The sequence below is a fragment of the Phoxinus phoxinus genome, assembly GCF_949152265.1.
Source record: "Phoxinus phoxinus genome assembly, chromosome: 7".
Taxonomy (NCBI): Eukaryota; Metazoa; Chordata; class Actinopteri; order Cypriniformes; family Leuciscidae; genus Phoxinus; species Phoxinus phoxinus.
The window spans coordinates 34,303,257-34,322,297 of record NC_136882.1 but is presented as its reverse complement, the minus strand read 5'-3'; the positions used below and the strand labels follow the sequence as shown (position 1 = coordinate 34,322,297).

General features: G+C 39.1%; 2 protein-coding genes across 2 annotated transcripts in view; both read right to left on the bottom strand.

Moving 5' to 3' along the window:
- asb1 (ankyrin repeat and SOCS box containing 1) overlaps positions 1–8,499 on the bottom strand; it is a 279,018-nt gene extending 270,519 nt beyond the window's left edge. Inside the window, exon 1 of the mRNA XM_079617690.1 lies at positions 8,428–8,499. The gene's annotated coding sequence lies outside the window, so the exon portion shown is untranslated. The remainder of the gene's footprint in view (positions 1–8,427) is intronic.
- Positions 1–19,041, bottom strand: part of LOC307001340 (uncharacterized protein) — a 38,720-nt gene that overhangs the window by 6,270 nt on the left and 13,409 nt on the right. Inside the window, exon 4 of the mRNA XM_079617692.1 lies at positions 14,680–14,813. Coding sequence (XP_079473818.1) covers positions 14,680–14,813 — 134 coding nt within the window. The remainder of the gene's footprint in view (positions 1–14,679; positions 14,814–19,041) is intronic.

Here is a 19,041-nt window from a genome sequence, read left to right as displayed (position 1 = left end):
AAAAAAAACCATCCTATTAACATTACAGTAGAAATTAATTTTACAATGCTAATGTATAGACAATGCACAGGGTCATAGACACAGCGACAAAAACACCCGGTAGAATGAGTGTCTGAAACGAACCGCCCCTTTCATAACTAAATTTCAGCTCTGGATCTTCCTCAGCACTTGATAGTAATACAAACCTCGTCAGTTTTACCTGATCAATTTCAGCCAGAGTCTGATAATGAAACATTGGAAGAAGTAGCTGATAAACCCGAACCACCATTGCAAAGCCAAGTACATTTCTAACTACAATATTTGAGGGCGGGTCAATGTAGATGTGCTCCACGGGCAGCCAATGAAGACATTATCCAAATAGTAGAGAACAAAGAGTAGTGACTGAACACACATACACACACACACACACACACTGCACCTCAGTCATGGGTATTGAGGGTGGAAGAGAGAATTTAGTCTGAGAAAATGGAAGTTTGTTTTTCAACAGTGAATATTGTCTAAAAGCTTTTCTGAAAACAGCACTCTGTCTTCACTCTGTGGTTTACTGAAGTCCTTCTCTCAAGATCTCTGGATTAAAGCATAGGGGCGTGATATCATTTCGTTGAGCTATCACCCAAAGCAAGTGCATATTAGGGGCACTTGAGTCTTTTGTATTTCAGAAAGGAAGCTAACAGCACTTCACCATCATGAGGAATCCGGCTTTTCTCGCACACATCATGCTGTTTGACAGCCCTGCTGTGTCTGAGCTCTATATATATGACATATGCCGGCAGTTTCGTCTTCTGGCTCTCCTCCTTCTCTGTCAGCCCTCCCAGGTGCATCACTACAACTATTTCTGCGTGCCATCTGCTAATTTGTTTGCTATTTCCTGGGAGACTCTGACAATACGATTCCGTTTTCTTTCCCAGCCGAGTCTGTTCCATGTTCCCGTGTTGTTTTTAATTAGGCACAAGCAACGCTGCTAAAGTGAAGGACTGAAAGGCAACGTGACGCCGTGTGGCATTAACCTGCATGCAATTAAAGAAGTGTGTAAGGGCATGCCGACTTAGTCATAGACGGAGATACCTTCTTTCCACCCACTCTTATTTCTTTACTTTACACCTCTTCTGCTTGAAGGTAAGGGTGCATATTAGTTAAAGGAATAATTCACCCAAAAATGAAAATGTCATCATTTCCAAACATGTATGCCTTTCTTTTTTAATGCGAAACACAAAAGTTTTTAATATCCTGAACACACTTTTTAGTATAATGAATGTAAATAAAGAGTATAAAATGACAAGAAAGCACCATTCTTGTTTTTTTATGGAATATTGCAGTATTTAAAAAAAAATGATTTATCGGTGCACATAATTGTCTTCTCAAAATTCATGTCCCCTCATTTTCTTTAATCAAATGAACTCCCCCTCTCTGTTGCAGCGACATCTCTTCTCTGGTGACATGTTTACTAGCGCGAGGACGGGGTGACCTGTCACTCACATGAGATTGACCAATAGCAAATCACAACCATCCATCCATCAAATTGGACAAAATCAAGTCCCATACATTTTTTCTTGGTCAAGAAGCCATTTCACTCGGATATACATCACAATAGGGAAGAAAATACGACCGCAACTTCCATTTCATGCCGACTTAAAGTAAAGTATCATAACATATTATTCATAACAGGAAATTTAAGTCGTTATTCACTGGAAAACTTGATACTGATTCTATTTCTCGTTCTTGAAGGTTCATGAAAGAAGAAATAACTGTAGCGAGTCTGTTTTTTTAAGGAATAATTTGATCCAGTTCACAAAACTTCAAGAGTCTGATCGATACCCAGCCGTTTCTTGCTCTCTGCAGAGGAAGATGTCATGACTATTACATTTTAAATTTTGGTCTAAAATATTTGGCCTGCTACCGTAAGACTTCCGAGGACCTGTAAAATAAGAAACTTGAAAGCTCAAGTGTTTTTTTGTTGTTGTTTTTTTAGTGTGTGTGTGTGTTTTTTTTTTTTTTTTTTACAGAATAAACTTATACAGGTTTGGACCGATGTGAGGGGGAGTACATGATGACAGAATTTTCATTTTTGGGTGAACTTTTGCTTAAACGCCAGAGACAATATTTTCCAGAAATAAAGATGAAAGAGGGACACAGTCAGTCATGATTTGTGATGTGTGTGTGTGTGTTACAGACAGGTAATGATGTAAGAAAATGCAAACAGCACTCAGAAGGCAGCTGTCCCAGAATTTCCACACTGATTTGATGGATTATTGCTGTTGGCTGTCTGAGAACTTGGATTGAATGTGGACGGTTTGCTAGCGAAGTTAGTTTGCTCAATCCCTGAAAGTTCAGGTATAAAAAATAGAGGAGGATGCTGGGACAGTGTGCCATTTCTACAGCATGAGTCACATCTTGGTAATTGAGATATGCCTAGTTGTTCAGGGATTCAATTACAGAGGCTCTCTGCAGTGGGGATCAAGAGTAACCTGTGAATAAAAGGGACAGTTCTGAGAACATTCTGTCATCATTTACTCACCTTCATGTTCACCCATCCAAACCATATGCTTTCCATATTTTTTTTGTTTTTTTGAAGAATGTCAGGAACCAAACAGTTGATGGACCATATTGACTTCTATATTATGGAAAATAATACTATGGAATCAACTATTTGGTTACCAACATTCTTCAAAATATCTTATTTGTGTTCAGCAGAAGAAAGACATTTTACAGAATATATATACTTTATATATTATAATGTATTATAGCTGTGGTTACAATTATTCATGAGCTCATTCAATGCATTATAAAGGTGTATAATTATTACAAGGCATAATTAATGCATTAAAAATACTTTTATAATGGCTTTAAGTAAAGTGTTACCTTAATGTGCAGACCTGGGAGGGAAGGAAGGAAGGAAGGAAGGAAGGAAGGAAGGAAGGAAGGAAGGAAGGAAGGAAGGAAGGAAGGAAGGAATGAGGAAAGGAAGGAAGGAAGGAGGAAAGGAAGGAAGGAAGGAGGGAAGGAAGGAAGCAGGGAAGGAGGGAAGGAAGGAAGGAGGGAGGGAAGGAAGGAGGGAAGGAGGGAAAAAGGGAAGGAAGGAAGGAAGCAGGGAAGGAGGGAAGGAAGGAAGGAAGGAAGGAAGGAAGGAAGGAAGGAAGGAAGGAAGGAAGGAAGGAAGGAGGGAGGGAAGGAAGGAGGGAAGGAGGGAAAAAGGGAAGGAAGGAAGGAAGGAAGGAAGGAAGGAAGGAAGGAAGGAAGGAAGGAAGGAAGGAAGGAAGGAAGGAAGGAAGGAAGGAAGGAAGGAAGGAAGGAAGGAAGGAAGGAAGGAAGGAAGGAAGGAAGGAAGGGACATTGCTAATATTCAAAGAAATTCATAGTTGGAGTAAATGTGTTTTTAAAACATTTAACATAGCCTACATAATATAACATATAATATATTTTTGGTATAAATTTCCAATAAACATGTTATCATTAACAATGTTGGAAGATACATTTCTATAGCCTAAATACATAAATAAAATCACCTAAGAAGTTTTCTGTTCTTGCCTATTTGGGGTTTGTGTTGAACTAATGAAATTCTTCTAATATGTGACCATGTTGAATTTCAACTCAGTAAATTCCTCACCCTTCCAACTGAATTCTCCTTCAACATCCTGCAGGGCATGGATGATTCGATTCACACTCATGAACTGAAAGAGAGACAATTCTTAACGGCTGCAGTGAAAAGTCACAAACATATAATCTCCCCCTCCTTGTTCTTTCCACCTTTTTTCCCCTTACCATCTCCTATCATCTACTTCTCCATTTCATCGCTCCCTCCTCATTATCCTTCCTGTCACAGCTCTTATCATGAATATCCTGAGCACAGCACAGGGATTTGTGGGTACAAACCCCTTGTAAAAGCAGGGTTTGTGTGACTGTGAGAGAGATTGAAAAGCAGAACAGGGATCTAGTCCTTCTCTCCACACACATTTTCATCTGGACCAGCTCAAATGGAAATGGACTGCTTACCGAGGACTCCAGCTTGATGAATTATAGAAGCACAGAGCTATTCTACTCTGCCCTTTTAATAAACACTCGCACAGACATGCACAAGCCAATAAAAAATTTAATCGACCATAGTGACTCACACCCAGCCCTGTGAGGCCAACCAAGACATGATAAACACAGTAAGTCACGACATCAAACAGACCCGACTGCTAACATATGGGGAAGCTCATGGGAAAGACTTTGTTTGGCAGTTTTGGGGTGCTCACTGGGACCTGAGGCAGAAGACTTCTGTCGGTAACACTTTATTTTGATGGTCCACTCATTCTACTAACTATAAGTAGCCTGACTTCGCAACTACTGTCAACTTATTCTAACCCGAACACTACACCTAACTCTAACCTTCTAAAAGTCTACTAATACTCTATGAGAGTTAGTTATGTAGTTAGATATAATTACTTGCAAAGATACTGATAGTTAATAGAATTTCTAAAGTGTACCATCAAAATAAAGTGTAAGCATTTTGTTTAAAGGGGACATATAATGCCCCTTTTACAAGACGTGATATAAGTCTGGTGTCCTTAGAATGTGTCTGTGTTTCAGCTCAAAATACCCCACATGCTGTAAATGCTCATTTTTGAGTCGAACTGAAACACTTTTCATGCATGTATCTTTAAATGCAAATGAGCTGCTGCTCCAGAATAGTAGTTTGTGCCTTGAATACTCGGCCAAAATCGAACAAAATATCTGTTTGGTTTGGATTATCATCACAGCCTTTTATCCAATGCGACTTACAAACAAGGAATTACAAATGTGCTCACGTGACATTGCAATTCTTAGTCATAGTGAACGTTATTTTTTGCATGCGTTTTAAAGCCATATCAGTTGAAACTTCTGATAAGGTTTTCGGAGCGCACACATTCGAAGCACGTGGACAGAAAGCTGTCTGTCAGACGGTGCGTCCCGTGAGTATTAAACTACATTCTCTTTCACTTTTATTGCACTTAAACTGTCAAATACAGACAATGATATGTCAAAAAAAAGTCCACATAAACACAGTCGATTATGTCTGTGAATGTAAACCGCAGGGAAAGAAATTGCATGTGTATATCAGATCTGTGTTTTAAAGTGACAGCAGCGTGATATACAGTACCTCTGCTGTTAAAGGTACAATATGTAAGAATTTTGTAATAAAATAACCAAAAATCACTTACACTGTGTGATATATTTCCTGCAGTTGTGTAGCCTACTTACAATTTCCCAAAAGTCTCCAAATATTTTTTATTTCAGAGAAATTCCAATTTGAAATAATTGGCCGTCCCGGAAAAAAAATGTTGCCTGTCAATGACGCAATATACGCGCTATCCTTGGTTTCCGCTCGTACTGCCATAGCCATGAGGTAACCATGGCGACAGACGTGGAAAACTGCGTAGTGCGTAATGTTTAGCGGCATGCTGTTCTTATTTCGTTCAAACATTATGGACCATGGCAACCAGACTTTGGGCCAAAAAAGGAGAACTAAAATGAGGCTCAATATCGGCGTGGCGTTTTCGAGATGCCGAGAGCTCCACGTGCGTGACTAACTTGGACTTGAGCTTCACGAGTCACGACTTGACAGCGACACCGCTCTTGCACATTCTTTATTAGACAGGTGAGCAAATGTACATAAAACAAATCAATGTTATAAAGCTCAACATGATGAAATGTTAGAATATGATCTGTATGTTACTCTAATGTTGATCTAGCTTACTGCTAGTTTCATATAGTAAACAAACTAACACATAGAATAACATTATAACCTTCAACACACTCAAATGCTGTTTAGTGTGATAGTGTAACGTTAGAGAGAGTGAAACAGCGCTGCGTTACCTCACAAGTTTAATTCGTCAAATAAACGGACCTGTGCGAGTAGTAATTCAGCAGTTGCGGGTTGTTCGGTAGAATGAAATCTCCTTATTCCTTTATATCCGCGGGACTCGCGTGTGATATCTGCTATTATTAGCAATCGCAACCTGCTTCATACCACTGTTATGTTAAAAAACATGAATGTTTTCACTCATCCATAAACATTATTATATCCATCAGCTTGACAGCAAGTCCCATCATTCTGCTCGTCACTGCGTCATAAACCTACGCCTTTGTTATTGTAAGAGGTTAGCGACCCCTAGCGGCAGTTTTTTTTTTTACATATTGTAGCTTTAATATGAATCAAACAACAAAAGAAAAACAGAAAATCACTCACTGCTCTTAAAAAATCTTTAGTAGCTTTAATAAGAATGCATTTCTTACTTGAATGCTGTTAAATGATCTGGCGAGGAGATAAACTGGCGAACTGTGTACGGCTCACTCAGGGGAGGAGCTAAGATAACAGAACAGATTCTTTGCCTGTCGTAAGCAATGTGATGTCACATAGGAGAACATTTCTGAACGGCTCATTTTGGGAAACTGTTTCAGAATTATGTGGAAAATAACAAATATAGTGGATGGATTTTTACCACAATGGATTTTTACCGCAGTACACACACTGCGGACACAATTATGTTCAAAAACAATATAAAAGTGAATTTTGCATAATAGGTCCCCTTTAATGCAGTGTTTGCAGGGCATTACTGTATTGATATTCCTCAAATAATATATTTTTAGTGGTACTTTCTAAACAATAAACCTAAGTAGTAAATGTCAGCATTTAGAGACAATCTTCATCTGGCAAATAATAAAACAGATTTTTTAAAAAAAACACATTACATTAAAGGAAAGACCCAAGTCATATCTAGAGACTAGAATAGTACATATACTTTGAGATGAGCCAGTAAACAACCACTTAGCAACCAAAACCGCAAAACACTAAACACACTCAGAACACCTTAGCAACTATTTAGCAACACCCTGGCAGAAATCTCCCATTTACGTGTAAGGAATAATTGACGACAGGCCGTTGAATTATTAGAAAAATAATGCACACCCGAGGTGGTAATGCGGTCACGACGCGAAGCGGAGTGGCCGTTACACCTCGGGTGTGCATTATTTTTCTAATAATTCAACGGCCTGAAGTCAATTATTCCGCTTATACTACAGTTACCACACCTCGAAATATTGTTCAGATGATGAATTTCAAGACGTTTGTAAAGTTTTTGTCATTAAAACGCTCTTGTATGTAGGACTAATTCCTTGCGCATCTAAACCCATGCTCCGTTGCTAATTCCAAAACGTCATTTTAGAGTTAGTAACGGAGGTTTGAGCCGCTGATAGCAGAGTAATGCTGGGGTGTGTACACACTTAACGACTAGAAACATTCTCTGACTGAATGCAGCAGATTAAAAACACCGCTGTGAACACAGACTGAACGCGCTGAAAACGCGTGCATGATCAGTCATATCAAATTACATTCATAACCGGCCTTACAGTAGCTAAGTGTGTCCACGGCTTTATGCAGTTATTAATGCAGTTATGAGAGAGAGGGAGAGAGAGAGAGAGAGAGAGAGAGAGAGAGAGAGAGAGAGAGAGAGAGAGAGAGAGAGAGAGAGAGAGAGAGAGAGAAGCATAAGCGTCAATATTATTATTTATTTATTTATTCAATTCGGGGGGGGGGGGGGGTGTAAGCAATGTTAGTTGCTTACATTAACTGAATGAGCCTACAATAGCAGCATAAGCCCTTGAAATAAAAAAATGGCCATGTTTTATAAAAAGGTTGACAAAACTAAATAAAAACATAGAAATTATGTAAGATAACGTTAATTTAGTTGTAGATTAAATTATCATATCCATTTTTTTTTTTTTCTAATGTCACAAGGAATAATCTGTTTTACTGCTTTGCACGATTCTTTTGTAGTATGGTTTTGGTGTAGCCTACTAAAGTGTACTAAAATAAACATTCACGAGTGTACCTGACTTCTTCTCACCGCTGATTCCTGAGGACAATTACATGTCTTTTCAAAGAATAGTACACCGGCGAGCGCGAAGTATAAATGCCTCGTGGGGAGGCGCGCGCGCAGTCAGCAGAGGCGCGCGCAGCGGAGGCTCGGAAACCAGGGGGGCAGTGTTCCGAAAAACATTGAAGCCGACCTGGGCGCCGCCATTGGCTAGCGGACCCCCACCTGCTGTTAGCATTCCATTGACTCCCATTCATTTTGGCGTCACTTTGACAGCGAATAACTTTACATCTGAGGCGTTTAAAGACACCGTTTGTCCATTGTTTATTTCTAAAGAAACACGAAAATGTATAAAAGGCTCCATTACCTTGTATCTTACGTTATGGCCCCGTAGAAGCAGTTTTTGTAAAAATAGGCTAACGATTGCGTCATACCCGCGCGACTCTGTCGCACAAGTCGAAAAATTACCGTATGGACAGGCAGAGAAGCTCGCAAGCAATCGGGAGGACGTGGAGGCATAAAGTCAAGGGAGAAGCCCATAGAGAGTGATAAAGTTGCTCCCGCTGCTAGCTCATGGACAGCTAATACCCACGCTCTCCGTCTCTGCGAGATTCGGAAGGGAATGATTCAGATTTCTCTCGGCACAGCTACTAGAAGACTAACAACTGTCAGACAGGTTGCTCACGTCACATCTACGTCGTCAAGCTCAGTTTGAGCCTGCGCAGTTCGCCTTGCGATCAGGAAGTGAGTGCTTCTAATTGACTTCATTTCTCTCCGTTGAAACCTATGGGGTCGCTGTGTCCAGTTTATATACTGTCTATGTCGGAAACCCATAGACGGCTCTGACAGCGCATAGACTGCTTCTTTTCCGTTCTGATTGCCGCGCTTGACTTCTAGGTGTGTAACCTTTATTATTGTTCGGTCTGAAACGGCGCCCAGTGACGGATGGTGTAGCAATATTGTTGTCCAGGTGGAAATCGGGAGAAATTCGGGAGAAAGGTCGGTCCGGGAGATTTTCGGGAGGGGCTTTGAAATTCGGGAGTCTCCCGGAAAAATCGGGAGGGTTGGCATGTATGGGCTGCATGGGTTTTCTTGTTATGAATTGTATCCTATTTTCCGTTATTACAGTTGACTACGCGAAGTGATATGGAACTGTAATGCGGTCAAGACCTGCCTGGAACTACTTTAGCCATGCGGTTCCCTGAAAATAATTGCACACCTCAGAACGTTCGTCAACCAATCAGATTCAAGCATTCAACGGCCCTGTAGTATAAGTATTGTTATTAGACTGTAAAAATGGAACGAACAGCGATGACATCATTGTCATAATTGTATACTGAATAGCAACAGGTCTGCTTTCTTTAATTTATCTGCATAGTAAAATACGATCAGTTCTTTCTTTCTGACACGTATGTAACCATTTGCAAAACACTGCAGAGACGCCACAAAACGCAGTCGTGTGGAATCTCATGCACAGCTAACCGAAAATGATGTGCACTATAAAAGTGAGTGAGTGTCAAAACATTGCAATGGCATTTCTCATGCAGGCTTTTCTTTACAAACAAACAAATAATCTTTACAAACAAACTAATAAATAACACTTCTACAAATAATTAATTTAAATAAATGGAATGAATAAAAAAAACATTCATATTTTTCAAAAGAACTTCATAGCTGCTGTAAGTGACAGCTCTAATTGGCTTCTAAATGCCAGCATCATGAAGGGATTTGAACAAAGTCTGGGTAAAGCGGTATTGCTAAAATAGCAAATAACCTCTGTGATCTCAGGGTTAGATGCTGGGTTTTTGATTACGGTAGTTTACAAGCACATGACAGTGTGAAGGCTATGTGAAGAACAGACTACAATATACACTATAGTTTGGGGTCTGTAAAACTTCTTTATGTTTTTGAAAGATTATGCTCACCCAGGCTGCATTCACTTAAAAAATTATTGCAGTTAAAAATAACTTGTTTTTATTATAATATATTTTAAAATTTAATTTATTCCTGTGGTGCAAAGCTGAATTATTAGCATCATTACAGTCTTCAGTGTCACATGATGATCCTTCAGAAATCATTATATTATGCTGTTTTGCTGCTCAAGAAATATTTTGTAACAATGTAAAAAGCCTCTAGTGTCAATTTTGATTCATGTAATGGACCATTGCTGAATAAAAAGTATTAATTTCTATCAAGAATACAATGCACAGTATGCAAAACTACATAATGCAGAAATACTGAGTTCAGTATAATAGTATCATATTCTGAACATTTTATCACAAAAAAAAACGAGCCCTGACCCAGACTCGTGCCACTGGTTGAGCTAACCTCATAATTCGCCTTTGGCTAAGCCACGCCCTAGAATGTAGATTGACCAATCACAGCGCAGCCAAGAACGAGCTCCCACAGAGGGTCCGACACTTTTTCACGGCGCTCCACTGACTTCAATGCAGGAGGCTCATATTTTTGGTCTCGGAAGGCTATTACGTCGTCGTTTTATAAAAAATATGGTTAAACGTTGTGCCTGGGGTATTTGTAACACAGATACGCGTTTCCCAGAGAGGTTGGAGGGGGTGTCCGTTTTTTCCCCTTCCCAAAACCGAAGTTAAATACTGACAAGTGTCGTCTTTGGATTAAACTGTGTGGACGTCCTCAGTCAGCGAAACCCCTCAAGGATCAACAAGCTCACCTTTGCTCTAAGATACATTTACCTTTTAACCTTACTGTGAAGTTATACTAGTTACACAGTTTTATGCTGGTTTAGGTTATGATTTCGGTTCTCTGCCTTAATTGTTGATAACTCACGCTAGCACACGCACTTTTATAAAAGTTTGATAAAATTCCAGCAGGAAGAGCCGTCACAGCATAAGCCATGTTGATACCAAACCAGAGCCCAGATGAAGTTGTCGGAGGTAGCAACAGTAACTAAGGGGGGCGGGGCTTAGCCAAAGGTGAATTGACCTACAAATAGCACATTTATAGATGCTTCTGCATATTAAGATGATAGGTAGTTTAACATCAGAAGAAAATACACACATTTACAGCACATTAATGGTCTGAAGCAGAGAATAATGTGTGAAATTCATTATGAGCACCACCAGAGTAAAAGCTCTGGTGGCAATTGTTCTCCATCTGTTCTGTTCAAAGGGACCTGAGGCAGAAGATCTGGCTCTTACAACTCCGAAACGACCCATCAATTTACAGCCAATGAGTAAGAACAATGACCACCGAGCTCATCAGAGATAAATCTTCCACGCGTGAGGCAGCCGGCTTTCCATTTATTACGCCAAATTATCGACTCATCTGGAATACAGCATTTTGTTGTCTGCGGGACAAATGATCTCAGACAATCCAGCCTTTGTTATTCAAGATGTTTTAATGAGTTTGGGTTCGGGCCTGCATCATAATTAAAAGTGCAGCCGGTACATCTGTCAGGCTACGCTAGGTTGACTCACAGGGACCTAACACATGCTAGAAATAGACAGAGCGAAGCTTGTTCTGCGTAAAACACATGATCTACATCTGTGCAAATGCAGTTTGCTTCATTCGAATTTCAAGTCTCACTTGCAAATAGTCACCGTTTATTAGCACCTCTTTAAAAAGGATCTATTACGCTTTTTTACATTTTAAAATTTCTTAAGAGTGTAATGTTGAGGTTTGAGCATAGAAAGTCCACTCCAAAGGGAGTTATTTTCCATATCAGTAAGCAGTTTTATTCTATGAACATAGACATTATACAATATTCCTCATTTAAATAATTCCCACCCAGAGGTGGACAGTAATGAAGTGCATTTACTTGAGTACTACTTAACTTTTGACTTTCACTTTACTACATTTGAAAGACAAATATTGTCTATATATTTCACTCCGCTACATTTCTATCAAGGTCCTCAAAAGTCTTTACTATGTAGCAGCTTTGACAGTCAGTGGATGATTTTTTTTCTTCTCTAAAACATGATATAAAAAATAAATACATTTCCAGGCAGCCAGAAATCACTCTTTTAGGGTCCCGTGAAGTTCAATGATTTTCCAGCATTTTTTGAACACGGATCAGTTGATGGCAAAATTAAAGTAGATGGTTCCTCATAACCTCGTAGTTTTCTGAAAAGATTAAAGATAAATATTGTTTTAAATGTTTGTTTTGTCTGCATAAAACAAATCGTATCATAGCCTTCAAAAACTTGCCGTCCAAACTGCGCCAGCATATTGAGGCATGTAAACGTGTAATTTCTGGTAAAAGCTTGAAATGGAAATTTTCTGTTTTTAAAGTTTCACTATGAAGTATGATCAGTCAAATATTTTTGGGGGGATTTGCCAGGCAAGTTACCATAGCCTTGTGGATACACCGCTAACGCAGGTAAGGTTTGACAATGACGTTAGTTAGTATGCAACACCATAGTTGGCGTATAACAGTGATTGAAGTCCTTTCAAAAATATGTTTTAGCGTAATCTTGTCAAATAAACACAATGTAAACCTTTCTTTTATATTATGTTTTCGACTTTGAAAAGAGCTTTGTAACTTTTAAACAAGTATTTAAATGAGTAAAAGTGCGCTAGCATATGGAATGGAGCGTCACTGGCTTAAACCACCATGATGGCACAGTATGCATTCATTCAACAATGCAACGTTTTCTTTTCATACTTAAGTAAAAGTACAGAAGTAATTGCTTTTAAAAGTAGGCTACTTAAGTAAAAATATGTCTTTACATATAACTACAACTTTACAACAAAAATACAACTTTCCCTTGTTCTGGAGTAATATTTGATCAGTAGTATCTATACTTTCACTCAAGTAATGGAGTTGTGTACTTTGTCCACCTCTGTTCTCACCCAAGGCATACGCAGAAAAAGGGACGAGGCCTGGTTGAGTTGCGTTAGTAGTGTATTGAAACTCACGGTTATGATAAAGGGCATGACATTTCTGAAACACGCTCAAAGCGGTTGACCAATCACAGCACATTGCTCTTTTCAGAAGGAGTGGCTTCATAGAGACAGGAGCTAAACAGGGCTGGGTTTCCCAAAAGCATCGTAAGCCAAAGTAGATTGTAGAACCATTGCCACCACACGATCAACTTAGCTTATGATGCTTTTGGGAAACGCAGCCCAGAGCATTACTGACAGACTGGGAAGAGAGGTGCTGCAACAATGTCAAAAAGGTGAACAATAATGTGTGTTTAAAAAAAAAAAAACTGATGCAAGAGAATGTCTCATTCCACTGAGAATCCTGTTTCCTTGGCAGCTGAAAAGGGCCTGCAGATTTGAAATACTGCGCAGTGCTCTTTCCGCCAGCGTAAAAAGTTTACCGGGAGAGAATTATGAGATCCCAGGGCTCCCAAGAACACGAGAATGCTAACAGTGTACAGGGGCCAAATGTAAATACAGTCACTAATACAGGCCCCAGAATCCTCGACGGCCCCCACAGTTGACTGCTCCAGTTGTTCCTGCAATGCTTCTGCTGCAGTAAGGAGACAAATGTGTCACACCACAAGGACTATGCAGGAGCTAGATGCAGGAGAGCACGGACAAATGAGGCATCCTACTTAACAATGCTAACATTGTGACAAAATATATACAGCATAAGAGTTCGAATTTGCAGCATAAAATGGATAGTTTAGTTGAAAACCCTCTATGGCACAACCTTCTGTTTTCAGCTGATATTAGGAATAATAAGATGATGACATCCCTCAGTGATTTAGTCTTTCTGTTGTTTATGTTTTTTCACTGGCACTAGTATAAAATTTAATTAAGCATATCACTATATAAAGTGTCCAGAGGAAATCACACCTTTCAAAGACCCAGCGAGCATGCTTTGCTGTCTGCTCCCTTCTAAGTCAGCATAACCACTAAAACTGAACCTCATAAGTGGCATATTTGGAAATCTAGCAGCTCTGTGTTACTCACATGAAGCGCACGGGAGACTAGACTCACAATTGATTTCAGCAGGGTTTGATATTGTGGGCTCTATAATCAGAGCCGGACAGTAATGGAGTACATTTACTTGAGTACAGTACTTAAGTACAATTTTGAGGGATCTGTACTTTACTCAAGTATCATTTTTGGGGAGTACTCATGACTTTACTCAAGTACATTTGAGAGGCAAATATTGTACTCTTTACTCCACTACATTTCTATCCATAACCGTGAGTACGAGTACCCGTTACTTCTTCAAAAAAAAAAAAAAAAAAGGAAAATAAAAAACAATCTCGGAAACCCTCAGTTTGTTGTTTCCCTCTCAAACGTGACTGGATTGTGCAGGCATCACTGATTGGGACAGCCTATCAGCAATCACCTTTCAGAGGTGTGGTTCAGAGGTGTGTCAGAACATTGCTATATTGCCGCCTTTGCTGGTTTAGGTTTATTGATTTGATTGATGAAAAAACAGAGAAACTCACATGTACACACAATTGTTAGTTCAAATGTGGGTGCAAAAAATCCATTAAAACTCTAGCAGAGGTTTGTCAGAGATCGTTGCCATTGTGCTATTGCCTTGTGGGCAAGTGCGAAATGTTAAATAAAGCAACGTGGTAAAAAGATGAAAATTACTTGATTTTACTTTCAATTCCTTTTACATTATCCAAGGTATTAAAATTTTTCATAACTCCATGTAGGACGTTTCTGTACATAAATGTAAGCATTGTGGCAGTAATAATGCAATTTTTAGAAAATGTACTCTTGTACTCTTGGTACTCAAGAACTTTTAAAAACAAGTACTTCAGTACTTTTACTTAAGTAGACATCTGACTGTAGTACTTTTACTTGTACTTGAGTAAAATTTAGCAAGGGGTATCTGTACTTTTACTCAAGTAATGAAGCTGTGTACTCTGTCCGCCTCGGTCTATAATACCTGGAGAAAATGTCCTTTGCATTCCCATTCTTCTCAATGGAAGTTGTTCAGCGATCTCTGCATCACTAAAAGTATGCGACCTGGTTGTTGCATCATGGGCGGTCGTAAATGTCCTGTGACTAATCACTCTGGAGCTGCAGAAAAATAACATTGACATTGCTGATTAGTGAATGGAACCAGAAGAACATAAAACAGTCCTAAACTCTTCTAGCGCCTATCCTGCATCAAAGTCCATTTCACACGTTTAAAGGCCCTCTAAAAAACATCTACTACCACATAATGAAATATTAGTGGTTTATTTCTCCTGCTGTGGTGGATACCACTGTCTAATATAGTGTTTAATATCTGCTTTGAGTTTAAATGCATCTAACTGAATGAGAGCACTATGGCTTGCCGGTGTATAGCTTTGGAGACCATTAGAGCCCTCTAGTTTGTCTGTGATTACATTCTTTTGGTGAAGAATAGCAATTCTGTCTAACAAGTTTAAACTACAGCCACTCGGTTGTCAACACATGGTTTTTGACTGCTGTAGGCTTCAAGAAGTTGAGCTGGGCTTCAAATCAATGCTTTGAATAAACAGAGTGATCAAAGCCTGAAAGAAATATTCAAACCAGATGCTTGTGGAATAGAAATGCAGCCTTATAACAGGTGCAAATGAGACCCATAAAACTTTACATGCAGGCACAGATTGAATTCCTGTTCAATATGGAGCTGGGGGTGGAGAAATGGCAGTACGGCTACATATTACCGTCATATAGATCATCTCATTACAGCATTGATAACCTCCTGGGACCCAGCAACTCCTTTTTGTCCTCTAGTAGAGGGCATCATTATTCATATTTTTATTTCTACACATGCAGCAGTCCTCTGCTTTGTTTTAAATGCCGGACATGACAATTCAGCAAAGGGCACATTGAAAGCACACAACCGTGAGCACCCTCTGAATCATAAAATGACAAATTGGAAACCCTACAGGCTCGTAGACTTTACAGACGCATGCAAGCAAAGGCTACAAGACTGCAAATCCACATTAAAGGGATAGTTCAACCAAAAAGTAAAATTCTCTCACCTTATCCTCACCCTCGTACCATCCCTGATGTATTTGACTTTCTTTCTTCAAATAAACACAACAAAGATTTTGAAGAGATGAATCCACCCTTGGAAAGTCCATATAATGCTGTGAATGGCTGATGCTTGTTTGATGGCTAAAAAAAACACACACACAGCGTTCGTGGCGGTAATCCATACGACCCCATGGAGGAATCAAGTCTTCTGAAGCAAAACTATAAGTGTGTGTAAGAAAAATACAAATATTTGTAACAGGCTATGAGCGTTCACGAGGGGGACATAGTGACCCGTGACGTAAGTGTGTTGTGAAGCTTGCATGAGAAGTGGAGGTTCTCTGTGCTTCCACATTACTTCTTGCGCGAACTTCCCAATGCATTTACGTCATTTTTGGGTGAACTTTCCCTTTTAAGTGCACCAGATGGGACAGGGCCTAGGTATATTCCATTGATTTTTTTTACACTGTTTTTCATAGAATATCACTATAGAGTTTAGAGCATAAGAAAACATGTTTTATGCTTGTAATATATTATAATATATTATTATAATTTTTGGTCATAAAACATGTTTTCTTTTGCTTTAAACTTTACAATGATGCGCAAAGAAAAAATAAATACCAAAAGCTCTTTTGCTGGGTGCCAGGAGGTTATACATGCTGGAGAAGGATTTGTAGAACCATTGTTATTTCAAAGACTATTGCATTAAATATGAATGGCATTACAAATATTATGAAATGAATCACAGTGTTTTTACCATAAATGAATAAACCAATAAAAACCATACAGGATCTTGATTCCAATTCCCTTTAAACTACACCGCCACAGAGAGGCGAATGTCTCTTGAGAACAGCACTTTCACAGGCAAACAAGCTGATTCAAGCCTGAGAGAAAGTGCATCCCCATCACCATGCTTATTTATTTATAACTTTTATTTTAGATAATTCCTCGGGCAGAAATATCTATTGAAAAGAGGAGCACAGAGACAGCTGGGAACATGAGATGCCAGTGTGAGAACAGTATGTTTAGGCATGCAGAATTCATTCAAAAGTACACATAGTTCAGGGCAACATGCTGTATCTCTGACTGTTTATGATCAAACTCCATGTATGTATGCCGTATTTCAAAATGACTCACTATCAATACTACTCATAATGAACACTATCAATGTTCATAAGTAGACATTATACAGTGCTGCCCCTTGTAGAATCTGTGAAAATGTGAATAGCACTGTATATATATATATATATATATATATATATATATATATATATATATATATATATATATATATATACCGGTATATATATAGCAATGCAGTGGTTCTTTCTTTTAACAAGGCCCTGATCATTTCAGTCTGACCTTCACAGTCTGGGTGACACATTTCAGCACAGATTGTTTTGTGATCCTGTCACAATGTAATACGGGCTTTAAAAAGAGCCTGTTATTGATGGATTGGCCAGTTACAGGGGTCATATCATGACGAATCAAATTCCCCTTGATCTTTTGAGATAAAAGAGCTTGATGTGCCATGAAAACATACTGTAAATTTCAAAACTCAAAAACTTCCTCTCCAAAAAGGCCATTTATTGATGCAGCCTGGATTGTTTTATGAATCTATCGCAATGCAGGCTTTGCAAAGAGACTGTTTTTGAAGAAGGGGCATTATGGTAACTAACTATATTTGACAAAACATCAAACACACAAGCCAGCGTGTGACCAAAACTGGAGAAAATGCAAAGGGAGTGAACACAGCCATTTAAATACTCAACCTCATTGAAAATACGTGCCTGTGGCGACATTTCTACAAAATGATATTACATTGATTCTTGCCCGTTTTGTGGTACTTTCAAAGTCAAATGTGCAGTGAGTGATGGTAAAAGCACGTTCAGTTTTATCCAAAACAGATGAATGTGAATCTGGCAATCTTTTATTATGTTGATTGTTGCATGTGTGTGTGGGTGTGTGTATCACGGCAGTTCAGAAATTAAATATGTGTTAACTTAAATGTAAATAATGTACAGGCTACATTAAACCCTGACCTATAGTGTTAACAAAAGCAAACAGGACAGATAAAACCGCATTTGCTGAAGCAACAATGCCATTTTAGCTTGCTTCTACAAGTCTTTGAGCTCTTTTATCGTGACTCGTCTTTCATTTGACCAATCGCGCCCAAACTCTCCACATCACAAGTGCAGTGCTGTATCGGGTGAGCTACTGAGCAAGTTTACATCAGAAAACCCATACATGTGGAGCTGGTTCTGTGATGCAAACGTCAAACTGTATTAGTTTACAAGTAATGCGCTATAGTAAAACTGTTTTGAAGTCAAAACATAGTGTTGTGCAAGTAACTGCAAAAATAAGTCTTAATTAATCTATAATTGTTGGTGTTTGGGGCATAGAAGTGCCTGTGGAGTGAAGAAACACTTAAATAAAAAACAGACAATCACTTTTAACAACTCCCTCACTGTTGAATTGGCAGTGGCACCCTTTGTTGTATATTCTGAGGCACACTGAAAAACAGACAATCTGTGCCTCTATCTCGAGTCTCCATGGGAAGATCTTCCTGGAGGAAAGCTTTGCATTTAGCTAGGCAGTGATTCTTTCGTTTAACAAGGGCCCTGGTCGTTTCAGTCTGACCTTCACAGTCTGGGTGACACATTTCAGCACAGATTGTTTTGTGATCCTGTCATTGTTGTTGGTGTTTTACTTCCTCTAGTGTTCATTTTAGTTGGAAACTGCAGTGAATTATAGGTACATTTTTGGAGTTTTGCAAAAAAGGTAGAGGCACGAATATCCAATGCTCCTATGTTATTTCTAAGACCACATTCACACAGCAGCAGAATAGACCCGTAAATGTTCAGGGGTCAGGACTCAACTGACAACTGCATAAGCTGTGCTGTATGAACGGAACCGGACTGAACAACTGGATGTCTGTCACGTGTCACGTAACAAGAGAGCTGCGCAACACTACACAAATGCGTGTCTACTGTGAGCTGCTTGTTTTCGTATGTGGTTTCGCTTTTGTTAACTTACAGCAACAGAGATATGAACGGTGTGTCATCTGAAGGTTTTAGATAGCCTACGGTCACTGTTCTCCACCGGAACTGTTCCCGTCAGTTTTGTGTTCTAAGCGTGACTCAAATGCTCTGCCATCCACACAGATATAAATGCAGTTGTCAATCCCAAAAACTGACAGTGTGAATGTAGAAAAGGCGATAAATAGTAAAGAAAAAACATATGACTAATTTTGAAGAAAAAAAACAAACACTTTACTCACATTATGATTTATCCCACACAC